At 43.0% G+C, this 14077-nt stretch overlaps 1 protein-coding gene and 1 pseudogene across 1 annotated transcript; both read right to left on the reverse strand.

Moving 5' to 3' along the window:
- The window catches only part of LOC149666530 (large subunit ribosomal RNA), a 3454-nt pseudogene extending 2906 nt beyond the window's left edge, over window positions 1–548 (reverse strand).
- A 3153-nt stretch (window positions 549–3701) lies between these two features.
- LOC149666531 (uncharacterized) lies at window positions 3702–5267 on the reverse strand. The gene has a single exon (XM_089841592.1). It carries the CDS (start codon window positions 5265–5267, stop codon window positions 3702–3704), a length of 1566 nt encoding a protein of 521 aa, XP_089697718.1.
- Between the last annotated feature and the right edge of the window lie 8810 nt (window positions 5268–14077).

A 14077-nucleotide genomic window follows, 5' to 3' on the forward strand; every position in this document is an offset into this window, starting at 1 on the left:
TGTAGCTAAAAGCACAGTGTCATCGGCGAAGCCCAGCGCGTTCACCAGCGACCGGCCAACAGACGCCCCGATGAAAGTGGGAAGCGAATCGAATAACTCATCCATGACCGCATTGAAGAGGATGGGAGACATGGGGTCCCCCTGTTTCACTCCGCGCGTGACGGGGAAGAGAGTCATAGTTACTCCCGCCGTTTACCCGCGCTTGGTTGAATTTCTTCACTTTGACATTCAGAGCACTGGGCAGAAATCACATTGCGTCAACACCGATCAACGGCCATCGCAATGCTTTGTTTTAATTAGACAGTCGGATTCCCCTGGTCCGTGCCAGTTCTGAGTTGGCTGTTAGTTGCCGACCGAAACGGTCGCGCCAGGCACGAGACCCAGCACGCCGCGCAGCTGAAATATTCCACGGGAAGGCCCCGACGCTGGTCCGGGCTCAACCAAACCGTTAATGAAATGTGTGTTCGGAGTAGAAATAACTGCCTTCCGATCGGACAGGTAACTTTTAATTAGTAAGAATAAATTTTTGGGGCAGTTCTTTTGGTGTAGGGATCGAAGAATGCTGGGAATCCAAAGGGAATCAAAAGCACCTTCTATATCAGGGAGATGATGGAAGTATGGAGACCGTCTCTCCAGTTGTCACGGATAAAAGAGTCCACCCTAGCCAGAGCCAGGGTAGTGGATTTACCAGACCGAAACCCGTACTGACGGGGGTCCAACAGAGATTTAGATTCAAGATGGAAGTTGAGTCGATCAGTTATTAATTTATCAAAAAATTTCTATAAGGATTCCGGAAGACATAGTGGACGGTAAGAGCGTGCACAAGTTGGATCTTTGTTTGGTTTGTTTAGTAGTAAAAGTTTGGATGTTTTCCAAGCTAGTGGGAAGTAGGAGAGCCGAAGGCAGCTGTTGAAGAGTGTGAGTAAGATATCAGGACGAACAATATTTAAACGCTGAACGACCTCCATTGGCAAAGCCGAAAGACCAACTGCTTTATTAAGAGGCATGGTACGCACAACTTCTTCAATCTCCGCTAAGGTGAAAGCAGAATCGTCAGGGGTACAAGGTGGGACTAAAACGCTACATCGAACTTGAGAATGGTAAGGTAGGTCAGTAGCCGTGGTATCGGGAGGAAAGAGGGTGTCAGTTATTACTGTGAGGGTTTCATTAATAGAAGCAGTCAGCGTTCCGTCAGGTTGTTTGATTGCGGAAAGGGTAGTGGGACACTTTAAACGATGAGCCGAGATTTTTTACCGGAGTGTGAAAGGGTTGAGGGAAGTGACTTCAGAGCAGAAGGATTCCCATGAACGCTTTTTAGCGTGCTTGATGGGCAGTTTAAATTGCGCGAGATCGCGCTTGTACGCTAAGGTATACGAGAGTCGCAGGTCAGGATCAGTGCACCGCTGAGAACGGCGGCGTAAAGCATGAACCTTTTTTCTTTGGATGTGCAAGGACTGGGACCACCAAGGAACGGTTTTGTGATTAGGTGACGTCGACTTGCGGCGTAGATTCGCATCACACAAAGAGAGTAAACGGTCCTGTAGATCGTCTACGAAAGAATCGATAAGTTCTGGAGTAAGCAACGAAGGCACGTGGACATCTGCAAAGAGGGCACTAGTAGCTTCCTGAAAGGAAAGCCAGTCTACTTCCTTGAGGCAATAACCTGGACGAGGTGAGTTCGTGGCAGGTGTAGTGTTAAAGTCGAACATAATTAACCTATGATCAGAGAGTGACTCGCTACTTGAAATACGCCAGTTTCTAATGAAATCCATGACGTCAGATGTTGAAAACGTAAGGTCGATAAAACTAGAGCCATGGCCATCAAAAGTAGGGCCATAGGTAGGGTCATTATAAAGGAACAAATATCGGCCATTGATAAGATCAGACGTTAGTAATCCACGTTGGTTAGTAGAGGGTGAACCCCACATGGAATGTTTAGCGTTAAAATCGCCAGCAAAGATCATCTTATGCGTACCAAAGCGACTCATAATGCAATTGAGAGTTTCCAAGAATGATTCATAATCGCAGGTAGGTGTAGCATAAACACAAGTAACTCGAATAACAGAGCCACTGCATCTCAGCTCAACCGTGAGGATGTCACTGCTGCTGAAAAGTAGAGAGAGACCGTGACTCAAGGATTAGGTGGAACAATCGGTTGAGCAGGAGGCAAAGGAAGAGAATCCTCTGCCACCTGGCGAACTTCAGAGAGGGCGGAAAGAGTTTCTTTGAGCAGACCCTTAGTCTCGCCCATTGTGGTGCGGGAAGACAAAGCTTGAGATGGGAGAGACTGTGTTTCTCTCAATTGTAATCGGAGTTGCGTACGGTCGTCGTACATAAGGCTTAATTTAGCGGTAAGGGCCTTTACCTCAGTTACGAGACGTTGGTCACAATCGAACTGTTCGTAAAGGCAGTCTTTAACATTAGACGCCCAACGCCGAACTTTATGGGCTTCGGCCGCCGTAAAACGAGCGCCTTGAGCAGAAACAATATCCTCTAAAGTAGAGTCAAAACGGGAACAATCAGGCCCAGAAATGCCACACGGAAGATCTTCGAAAAAATCATCCGAATGTTGAATAACGTCTCGTGTGCAGTCCGCCAGGTTAACGGTAGCCTCAGAGGCGTTAGTGGTGTTTAAATCTATGTCTGTATCCATGGTCAAAAATTAAAAAGAAATCGGCCTTACCCGACAGTAGCTGCCGCATTTAAACCCCGCCTGCAGCACGGGGTGGTCAACCGGGGACAAAAAACATGTCCCACGGCCTTTGCGAAAGCACCGGATCCTCCCAATCAATCCTCCAGGCCTCCAGTCAGCTTGGCGAACCATACCCCCGGTTACTTCCGGGGCCCGGGGCATCCACCCCGGAGACCTCTTCCTGGGATCCTGAAAGGAGATCACCGGCACCACGCGGGTTGCCCCCCGAAGACCATAGGGGCTCACCTGTGCGGATATTCTGGCCAGGACAGCCGGAATCCGAAGAAACCGCCAAACTAGACATGCAGGGCGCCCGCAGTGCCACGACCCCTGGGCGCTTGCCGGCTCGACCAAAGCCGGCAGCCCGCGCGCTGGGGAAACCCCGGCCGAATAGGACTTCGGATCTCATCCTAAACGGCCCCCTGCATGTCCCAGCCCTGGCATCCCTCCGCACAAAAGGGAAACACTAATGCATCTCCACGGTGACCAACTGGCATGTGTAACACTACCAGCAACGCCCACCGCTTCCTCAATGCAACTGACACCTTACTTAGTGAGAGCAAGGCGCGGCAAGTTTTAAACGGACTATTGCCAAAGTCCGAAACCTCAACAGAGGGTGGGTACACTTATTCTGGCACCTCCACGATGACCAACCGGCATGAGTAACTCTACCGGCAACGCTCAACGCTTCTCTGGTGCACGCAAGCCCTCGCCACCACGTCAAGGTGGTACCCATGGGAGGGAGTAGATAGGGACATAGTTTTATGATTATACTCTGCACCGTATTGGGTAATACATAACAGAGTTTTGTTTTGTTTATTGTTTGAGCGGATAAGAAAAGGTGCCTTATGCACACCCTTTAACAGCGTAGGACCCTAAATATTTTTTTTGTAAATAAAGAAAGATGCATGTATATATAAATAAATAAAGTAAATAAATAAATAAATAAATAATGTAAACGATCGATAATGTCTCGAGGATGAAAATTGACAGCAGTGGCGGCCTTGATTTAAGGGGTGAGTGACAGCAAATCGAAGTTGGTGTCAATAAAATGCATGAGCTTCCGCAGGTGTTGAAGCGTGTTCCCATTAGTTAGAACTTTTTGAATAGTTCCGTCAAAAGTAGAGCGATTCAAGAAGCCTTCTGTGAGGGGACATTGCAGAATGTAGTGCCTGGCGTCGGCGATAACAGCACCGCACCCGCAAAACGGGTTGGGGTGATGACCGAGATCGTGAAGATATTGCGGGAATTTTCCGTGCCCGGTAAGAATTTGCGTCAGGTAGTAGTCCGCGCCAGGACCTTCAGTAGAGGGAAGTGGGTAGAATTCGTGCGTGAGTCGACCAGTGAGACCAGTTTCCCACAAATTTTGCCATGCATTGGTTGATTTTTTGTGCAGGTAAGTCTTTAAATAGTGACGGGAAGGCGCTATATATATTTGAGGAAAGGCAGTGCCATGGGCAGCTTCTTTAGCTGATTGATCAGCAAGTTCGTTGCCGTGATTTCCAGCATGGGCCTTAATCCACGATAGGCGGACTAAGGGCAAATTGTTTAGTGTGGACTTAATGGACTGGACCAAGTCGGTCGTGTTAGAGCGGTTACGAAGGGCGGTTATTGCAGAAAGACTATCGGTGTAGATGTGGACTGATTCGGTTATGCGATTTTCGACAATCCATCGGAGGGATTGGTGAATCGCAACGAGTTCTGCTATGTATATTGTGCATTCGTTGTTCAGGGTGAAGCGCCGACAGACGAGGGTACGAGAATCGTGGAAAACCACGAACGCGCAACCGACACCGTCATCGAAGCGGGAGCCGTCCGTATAAATTTCAAGACCAAGCCCAGTGGGGTCGTAAGCTCGACATGGAATCAATATTCTTTTTGCAGGATGAGCAGCAAACTTGGGGACTTCGGAAAGGTAAGTGTGTCTGGTTAGGGGTGTTGTAACGTGCATTGTATTTTCTTTCAGGTTGTAACTGCGAAAAACCGCGGCTTCTTCGCTAGCTACAAGATGAAGAGGTAGGATACCGGTAAGGACTTGCAGAGCGGCCGTGGATGTCGTGCGATAAGAACGCGCCATGCGTTGAAGGCAAGCGCGTTGAATGGTGGTTAGACGACGGACTATTGCTGAGTTTTTGGTTGCTGGAAACCAAACACCACAAGCATATAAAATCATGCGTTCCAGACCCTTTTTATACATGGATTTCAGAGCAAGGCATTGAACTCCCCAGGTCTTACGGGCTAGGGCGGCCATTTGTTGGAGAGAGACGGACACCTTGGAGTAGATTTCATGTAAATGGGGAAGGTAGGTCAATCCCTGGTCTATGGTAACACCTAGGAGACGGAGCTCTTTGGTATTAGGAATGTTGGTATTTCCCATATTATAAGTCGGGGGACGATCAGGTTTACATCCACTGCGAAAGAACGTGATGGCTTTGGACTTTGAGGGACTACAGCTGAGTTTATTTTTGATGCACCATTGATAAACGAAGGCCAAGAGTGTGTTTCCTTGACGTTCACAAACACTGCGAGAAGGGCCCCAGACGATGCAGTTGATATCGTCAGCGAAGCCCTGCATGTCGGTTTGAGGGATGTGAGGCGTTTGGAGCAAAGTGTCACAAACAACGTTCCACAATGTGGGACCAATACAGGAACCCTGTGGGACGCCTCGGGCTATCGGTTTAGTAATTGCGAAATTCGGAGTCGAGTAGATGGCAGTTCTGTCAGAGAGAAAACTGTTGATCAGCAGTTGATAGGGACAACGTTTATAATTATACTCTATACCGTAAATAGATACACAATATAGTTTGATTTAAATTAAGTGCAGTTCGGTAGAGGATGCATTATGCACATCCCCGTAGCGGGTTGACCTAGCCTTTTTTTTTAAATATATGTTATATAAAAATATTTACAGTTAAAAGTTCTAAATAGATAAATAAATTAAATAAATAATAATACATTAATAAATAAAATAAAATTAATATCGTTATAAATTAGGAAAGCATGGACAGTAAATCAAAATTTTTGACTATGAATTGCATAAGGTCCCGAAGGCGTCCAAGTATAATATCGTCAATTTCGAGATTCGTAATGGATTCCTGGAGGTTGGTACGGTTAATAAAGCCATCAGTTAGGGGGCAGTGCAAGATATAGTGCTCCGCATTAGCCACAGCAGCCCCACATGCACAGCATGGAGTGGGGAGATGTCCCAAGGGGAACAAATAGGGCGGGAATTTTCCATGTCCCGTAAGTATTTGGGAGAGATAGTAATCGGATCCAGGTCCGACTACCGAGACCTTCGGGAGGAGTTGATAAGTAAAACGACCTTTGGTATCAGCTGTCCAGAGTGATTGCCAATAGGTTAGAGAAATACTAAAAAGTTGGGACTTGAGCCAATTACGAGTTTGTGCTATCCGAATTTTGGGAAACAGATCACTATGAGCAGCTTCCTTTGCATAATTGTCGGCAAGTTCATTGCCATGTGTTCCGATATGAGCTTTTGTCCATGTTATGCGAACTAAAGGTAAACGGTAGACCAACTGCTGAATGGTGTGAACAAGGCGAGTGGTATTAACAGGCGAGCGTAAGGCGGTGATCGCGGATAAGCTGTCAGTAAAGATAATAACAGGTTCATTGATTTCGTGATTCAGCAACCAAAGTAGAGATCGTTCAATAGCCACTAACTCAGCGATATATATTGTGCTTTCATTGTTAAGAGTAAAACGTCGTGCAACTAGTTCTTCGCTATTATAGAGTACAACAAATGCGCAGCCGACACCATCATCGAACCGCGAACCATCAGTGAAGATTTCCATGCCAAGTCCTGTTGGAGTACAGTCGTGACATGGAAGAGTTAGCCTGCGTGCTGGGTGGATCGTGTATTTCGGAACTTCAGTGAGGTAAGTGATATTGTCAAGGTGAGTATTTAGATGGAGGGTTTTTTTCTTTCAGGTAGAAGCTACGGAAGACAGCCGCTTCCTGACTCGCAACAAGATGGAGGGGCAAGATACCGGTAAGTACCTGGAGTACAGAAGTAGATGTAGTGCGAAACGATCTTGCAATACGCAGAAGGCAAGCTCTTTGTATAATTTGGAGTCGTCGAACTATAGCAGAATTGTGGTTCGCTGGAAACCAAACTCCGCAGCCGTATAAAATTAATCGTTCAATTCCACGTTTATAGATAGCCTTGAGGGCAGAACCCTGAACACCCCATGTCTTCCGGGCAATAACACAAATTTGCTGAACGTAAATTGAGACTTTGGAACTAACTTCTTCTAAATGCGGGAGATACGTAAGGCCTTGGTCCAAAATAACACCAAGGAGTTTTCAACTGAGATTATTATAAACGAACAGGTCAAGGACGTACGCCTAGGCCCTATCGTTAAATATTTCTCCGAAAACACGCCACTGCCATCTACCTCAAAAGCCGATGAAGCTCTGCTTCCTAAGTGTCAATTAATATACGGTGTTCTACATCGCCTCCCTAGTCCTCTAGCCCCGCTACTCCCTAATTTCAAAATTTGGGTACCCAGCGCATTGAAAAAGGTAGTTCTTCAACTGAACCATGATATCCGTGCTGCCGGTCATTTAGGTAATTTAAAAACCCTGCGGCGCATGCGGGAACGCTATATTTGGGACGGGATGACCCGCGATGTTAAAGAATACGTCGCCTCATGCGAGGCTTGTCAGAAGCACAAACCTGTGCAGCGACTTCCGGCCGGACTGATGAAGTCCGCCGCTATAACCGACGCCTGGACCGTAGTGTCAATTGACCTTAAAGGCCCTTATACCCCGAGCAGGCGCGGGATCACACAGTTATTAGTCGTCACCGATATGATGACGAAGTGGGTGGAAATATTTCCTTTACGCCGTGCGACCACCAGGGCAATTGTTAACATACTCGTTGATTAAGTTTTCACTAGGTTTGGCCTCCCTGTAACAATTGTGAGTGATAATGGTCGTCAATTTGTATCCAAGATAATGACGGATACCTTAAAATTATTGGGTGTACGCAATCGGTTCACGTCGTTTTATTCTCCTCAGTCAAATCAAACCGAGAGAATAAATCGCACGTTGTCCACTATGATTGCTACGTATGTAGGCGACAACCACAGGGATTGGGATGTGGGCATTCACCAATATGCTATGGCTCTTAGAACCTCAGTTCACGAGTCAACGGGCTTCACCCCAGCATACCTTAATTTTGGTCGTGAATTACGTTCCCCCGCCGATGTAGGCACCCCCATCAATCCTGATGACGCACTAGATCCCGCTAAGATTAGCTTACACGCTCTTTCAATCAAAAAGGTTGTCGATGACGCCCAAGCGCAAGCGCAAGAAAATATTGAAGCGCAGCAAAGCCGGCAGGCACCATATTATAATTCACGTCACCGTGACGTTGAATTTGAGGTCGGACAAATGGTATTAAAACGCACTCACTTCTTATCTAAGGCCAGCGCCAACTTTTCTCAAAAACTGGCACCGCGTAGTGATGGGCCTTATGTAATTGCTCAAAAACTGTCCCCATTGACTTATAGGCTTAAGGGTATGAAATCAAACAGAGTTTTTAAGGGTACATTCCATATCCGTGACCTCAAACCTTTCGTCGAGCGAAATGCCGACAATTCCGGGGAACAATCGGTCGATACAGACCCTAAGATTGATCCTAGGGTGAACAACTCTCCAACTGTTGTGAATAATTCCAATGTTAGTCGACCCGTGCGGTCATTAAGCATTTGTAGTGAAGCCTCATCTGATGATGGTCATAATGAACAAATTGCCTCTAGAAAGCGTAGCCTTCGGCCACGCGACCCCAGAACTGGTAGGGTCAAATATTAATTTTATTTGAGAGAGGGTCTCTCACCTGACCATAGTGTCTAATTTTTCCTCTGGGAGAGGGTCTCTCGATGGACGGACCTTAGTGTCCACGATTATTAACGTTATTAATTTGTTTAATTGATAGTTCTTTTCTTGTAAACCATGACTGGTCTAGCTAGCCTTCATGTTTGTGCATATTTTGATATCCCATGTTCTATTTGTTTCACTAACTTAATGCTAGTGTAAATTTAATGTTTAACTTAATGCTAGTGTAAATTTAATGTTTCACTTAATTTTAGTGTAACTTTAGTGTTTAACTTAATGTTAGTGTCAATTTAATGTTTAACTTAATGTTTACTTTATATTTTGTTTAGTTATGGTCATTTGCCTTGTTTCACATAGTGAATATGATTTTTTTTATTTCTCATTCACGAAATTTTTTTTGTGCTTCACTTGATGATTTTGTTTTGATTACTTTGTTTTCATTTCAACTTTTTATTAATAGTTACTTCACGTAATACTCTTGTGGTTCTCACCTCGATGGTCGTTCACATAATTTTTTGGTTGTTATGTAGTTTTCTTGTGGCTCTCAACTCATTCCACTGTTGTGTTTTATTTTATTGTTGTGACTCGCTTTTGTCTTGTGCCACTCCCTGTTGCGAACCTTTTTTTTGAGCTTCATTCTGGACTTTTTCCTACCGGTTGAGCGAGGGCGCTCAACATTAAGTCGGGGGGAATTGTAACGGTAGGGCTGACTTATGTCCGACCCCTCGACAATCGCGCGTATGGCCGATCCCTCGGCATTTATAACGGTAGGGCTGACTTATGTCCGACCCCTCGACAATCGCGGATATGGCCGATCCCTCGGCTATGGAAAAGTTCGCCTAACACCTAACACGATGGATGGAAGACCCACGTCACGGGCAAAACCCCAGGCTTGCCCCACGGGTCTCGAAAAAAAAAGAGAGAGCGTAAACTTTAAAAAAAAGAGGAGTCGAGATCGAGAGCGCCTCGTGAGCAGGTACTTGGTACCACTAGCCATGAACTTTATAAAAAGACTGGACTAATAATTTGTGCGTGTGTTCGCGGCTTAAAAATAAAGACGCGGCCAATAAGACCAAACGTTACCACGAGGGTGATCACCCATGAACAAGCGTAACGAGGAAAGCAGAACAACAGAGACAATTTGAGTATCTTTATTATTAATTATAAATTGTATTACCGAGAGTCCACAAGATTGAATGGTTTAAGATTAAATATTGCAATGACCAAATTAAGTTTCTCTAATTTAAGTTTAGTATTCATTAATAGTAGGAAACGTGTCAACGTTCTCTCTTTGTGGTTTATTCAGCCTGTAACGTACAGCGTACCTGTGTCGGAAATAAGCTAAAGTTTTCCGTCCCTTTACTCTACGTTATTGTGTCACGGGTGTCAAACCGTTTTCTGCTATTTTTACCTCTCCGAGTGACGTATGCCACGGAGAGGTTCTAATTTCGACGTGTCTGTCTGTGTGTGTGTGTGTCTGTTGTTATTGACTTACACCCCAGGGGACCGCGTTCGCAGTTTTCAAATCGGAGAAAACGTTTTCCCAAATTCCGGACCGCATTTACAGTTTCCGAAAATTTGGATTCCACTTACCATAGCAATTATCCATTACCAGTCTTTACCCACTGGCTTCTATAGTCCACCATCATTGGGGCTCTTTTTCCATGCCACATGGACACCAGTCTGTACACACTGGCTTCTACACACCACCATTTTGTGGTCTTTGTCCATCCCACTTGGACACCAGTCTGTACACGCTGGCTTCTACACACCACCATCTTCTGGTCTTTGTCCATCCCACACGGACACCAGTCTGTAAACACTGGCTTCTAATCCCCACCATCTTCTGGTCTTTGTCCATCCAACATGGACACCAGTCTGTACACGCTGGTTTCTACACACCACCATCTTCTGGTCATTTTTTTTGTCCATCCCACATGGACACCAGTCTGCGCACCTGGCTTCTACTCCATCATCATCCTTAAGGTTAAGACATACGCGGCGATCGGCCAGGGTTACGAGAAACGTCTGGCCTCCCAATGGTGGGGCTTCCACCAAAGGTTCACGCAACTGCGCTGTTCTTATCCATAGCTGCGATTCGAAACCCTTATATACTACCTATTTGAGTAAGGCAAAGCAACCGGCGTATGCTTCATTTCAAACGCCAATATTAGTCAAGTCTCTCAAGAATGTTTAATTGTTCTTTTTTAAAACGATGTAACGTTCAATAAGGCGAATAACTAACGAAGAAAATATTAAATATTAATTATATTTATTTTAATATTTAAGATAATGTTGTTTCTCAATTCAAAATTAATACGGAAAGAGTTAAAAAGCGGTCTATGTTTTGTCTGTGTGTGTCCGTCCGTTGTTACGCTAGTGCGCTGCGTTAGAAGTTCGTTTTGTTTTGATGTGTAAAGAAATCCTACAGAACCATAATATTCCCTTTATCCTTAATATAAAGTGAATATGTGGAAAATTTTTTCGTAATTATGATGCATTTAGTACTTTTGTAGCTTTAAAGCTCTGTTTCATTTTGATATTCCAAAGACTTTTTTTAATATTATTTTTTGAAATGGCTGTTTATATATTACTTAAGCTATACTACATCTGTATATAGAATAATCCTTGGCTTAGTGATTTCATGAAGAAAGCTAAGTTCTAGACTCCGGCGGGTGTATCTAGTATTATCGGCAATAAGCTTAGTGAAATAAAGAGTAAATAATTGAGGCCTGAGGCGAAGTAAAGTTTGGGTTTTGATTTTCGTGTCTGAAAGGAAGAGACATCAACGGTTCACAGTGAGCCGAAAGTTAAATACACTCTTAAATAATCAGGTTAAGATTTTAGCAGAAGGAAAGATCATGGTGGCGATTAGATTAGTAGGACTGAGCTACAGAGTTTTTATTCTCTTTATGGTGCGCATTGACTATCAGTGCGTCTAGCTACAATTTAGCTTTGGCATTATTTAGCGTTAACACTCATGTTGGCAAACTAAGAATATTGTTGAGGTGAGACGAGACGATAGTGTTTACACTGCTAACTAGTTGTGAATGTAGCTATCAGAATATAGGGTAAACAGCTGAAGCGTAGACTTCATTTGCTGTTCTTTTTGCCATTGACTGATTTCCATGTGTCCAAGATTTATCCTTATTGGATGTAAAATGTCGTCTGCTTTACTGTATATTCGCTATGCTTGGAATACTGCTTCAATATTTCGTAAATTTTTACTTCAAAAAAGAGAAATAATTCCATATCTAGGTAAATAACTTTGTAGTTGTAGACCTCTTGACTCGGAGAGGTAATATTTTGGTTTTCCCAACTTGTTTTTAGTTCAGTTGTTAGGCTTGGTAGTTCTCACTCTATCAGTTTTGTTTTATTTAATTAATTAATTAAGTGTATCGGCTTCAAAAAATTTAGAAAGCTTGAAATTAAATATGCCCCCAACGAAACGAAAGTATCGCGCGTATTTGTGGTCAGACAGTAATTTAATACCGCGCAGATCACTGGTGCGATATAAAAAAAGGACTGAAAACCTCAATAAAATGCATGGACCATAAGAAGAATGTTAGCTTGGAGTCGTCCTATTCAGATACCGAGTCTCAATCTGAACAGGAAAGCGACAATGGGAATAACGAAACTCATACGGAAATTGACCCTAGTTCTTGCAACTTGGATCATGCCATCGAAGATGAAAATTATGAATTATCCATAAATGAACCGCATGTAGACGATTTAAAGTAATTATCTATTTTTCAGCTTTTAGAATTGGTGGAAATTCCCAATATGTAGTTTTCTAATTACATTTTATACCCTGATTTTTAGAAATATTAACAAAAGTAATGTAGAAAGTAATTCAGATCTCTCATCTGAGTATTCCAGTGACTCTGAAAAGGAACCCGAAGTTAATAATGAATATTGCAATGATTCAGATGAGATTAAAAATGACTTGGTAAGTTATACTTATGGCCATCAATGAAACATTTAAACTTTTTCTTTTATTGAAATCTTGGACTATTATCAAATACTCTATCCTTGATTTGTTGTTTTTACTTAAATACTTCCTGGGTTTAGGATGAATTGATATATGAAGGAAGTCATCTATCTAAGAAGGAAAGTGCCCTATTAATAAAAGCTCACATCCTACGGTTCCATTTGTCAGAGGAGGCCACATCAAGTCTGCTTCAACTTATACGCTGGAATTTACCGGTTAGTTCTAACGCAAACTTCCAAACAACAAAATATTTGTTTCTCAAGTATTTTTCGAGTTCAAAGTCATTTGTAGAACCTCATTATTTTTGCAAATATAACTATCTTGGACCAAATCGAAATTCTGAAGAAAATTTGGATTGTGATATTTGCCATGAATACCTGAATGTAGAAACTTTGCTGAAAGAGGATTTCTTAGCATATGATCTTCCCAGCCAACTACAGAACCTTTTGGAGCTCTCAAACCCTGTTTTATCTAGTAACGATGAATATTTTGATGTATGCGATATAAGGCATTCCTCTAAGTACCGGAAAAAAATTACGTGAACAGGACATATCAGTACCTTGAAACACTTATGGTGTTCCAATTTTTCAGTCATCCAAGTTCAATATATGGCCACTTCAATTAACTGTTAATGAGCTTCCACTGAAAGCTAGGGCACGAAATACTTTGATTGCCGGCCTTTGGTTTGGCTATAAAAAAACCTAACATGAACTGCTATTTCAAGCCATTTGTTGAATCGATGAATGCTTTGTCTTCACAAGGAATAACTTGGGAAACTAAAGATAAGAAGAAAATTCACTCAAGAGTTTATCCTGGGCCTTGTGCAGTGGACTCAATTGCTCGATGCATAATGCTCAATATGACCCAATTCAATGGAGAGTATGGTTGCCCTTGGTGTTTACACCCTGAAATTTATGTTAGTAATACGAGGGTGTATCCATTTAAAGACCATAGCAATGTTTTGAAACGCAGCCACATTAGTGTAGTGAATGAAGCTAAGGAAGCTGTAAGGACAAGTTATTTTACCAATGGGATCCATCAGTTCTTTTACGTCTGAATTATTTTGATATCGTGGACGATGTAATGGTGGATTATATGCATGGCTTATGCCTCGGAGTTTTTAGAAATACAACAAACCTTTGGCTAGACACTAAAAATCATACTAAAGATTTTTACATTGGAACACTTTTAGCTATAAAAGTGCCTAAGGAGTTTTCAAGAAAGTCAAGGTCTTTCGATACACGGGCTTATTGGAAAGCATCAGAATGGAGAAATTGGGCTCTTTTTTACTCACCTGTAGTGTTAAAAGGAATTTTACCTCGAAACTTTTACAAAAATTGGATGAAATTAATAGCCATTAGTCATGCTTTATTAGCAAAAACCATTCAAACTGATTGTTTGTTTGAAGTGCGAGAAATAGTTAGTCAGTTTTTGGCTGAGTATGAAAAGATTTATGGTTCTGAGTATATGCCATTTAATGTTCATCAAATCCTTCATCTAGTGGATTGGGGACCCTTGTGGTGTTATTCAACATT

The sequence above is a fragment of the Phalangium opilio genome, unplaced genomic scaffold, assembly GCF_054372755.1.
Source record: "Phalangium opilio isolate 3A_F unplaced genomic scaffold, DU_Popi_V2 ptg000060l_1, whole genome shotgun sequence".
Lineage (NCBI taxonomy): Eukaryota > Metazoa > Arthropoda > Arachnida > Opiliones > Phalangiidae > Phalangium > Phalangium opilio.

What these genes read in the sequence shown, in the direction of transcription:
- LOC149666531 (XM_089841592.1), bottom strand. Translation starts at nt 5,267, where the DNA reads ATGCAGGGCTTCGCTGACGATATCAACTGCATCGTCTGGGGCCCTTCT.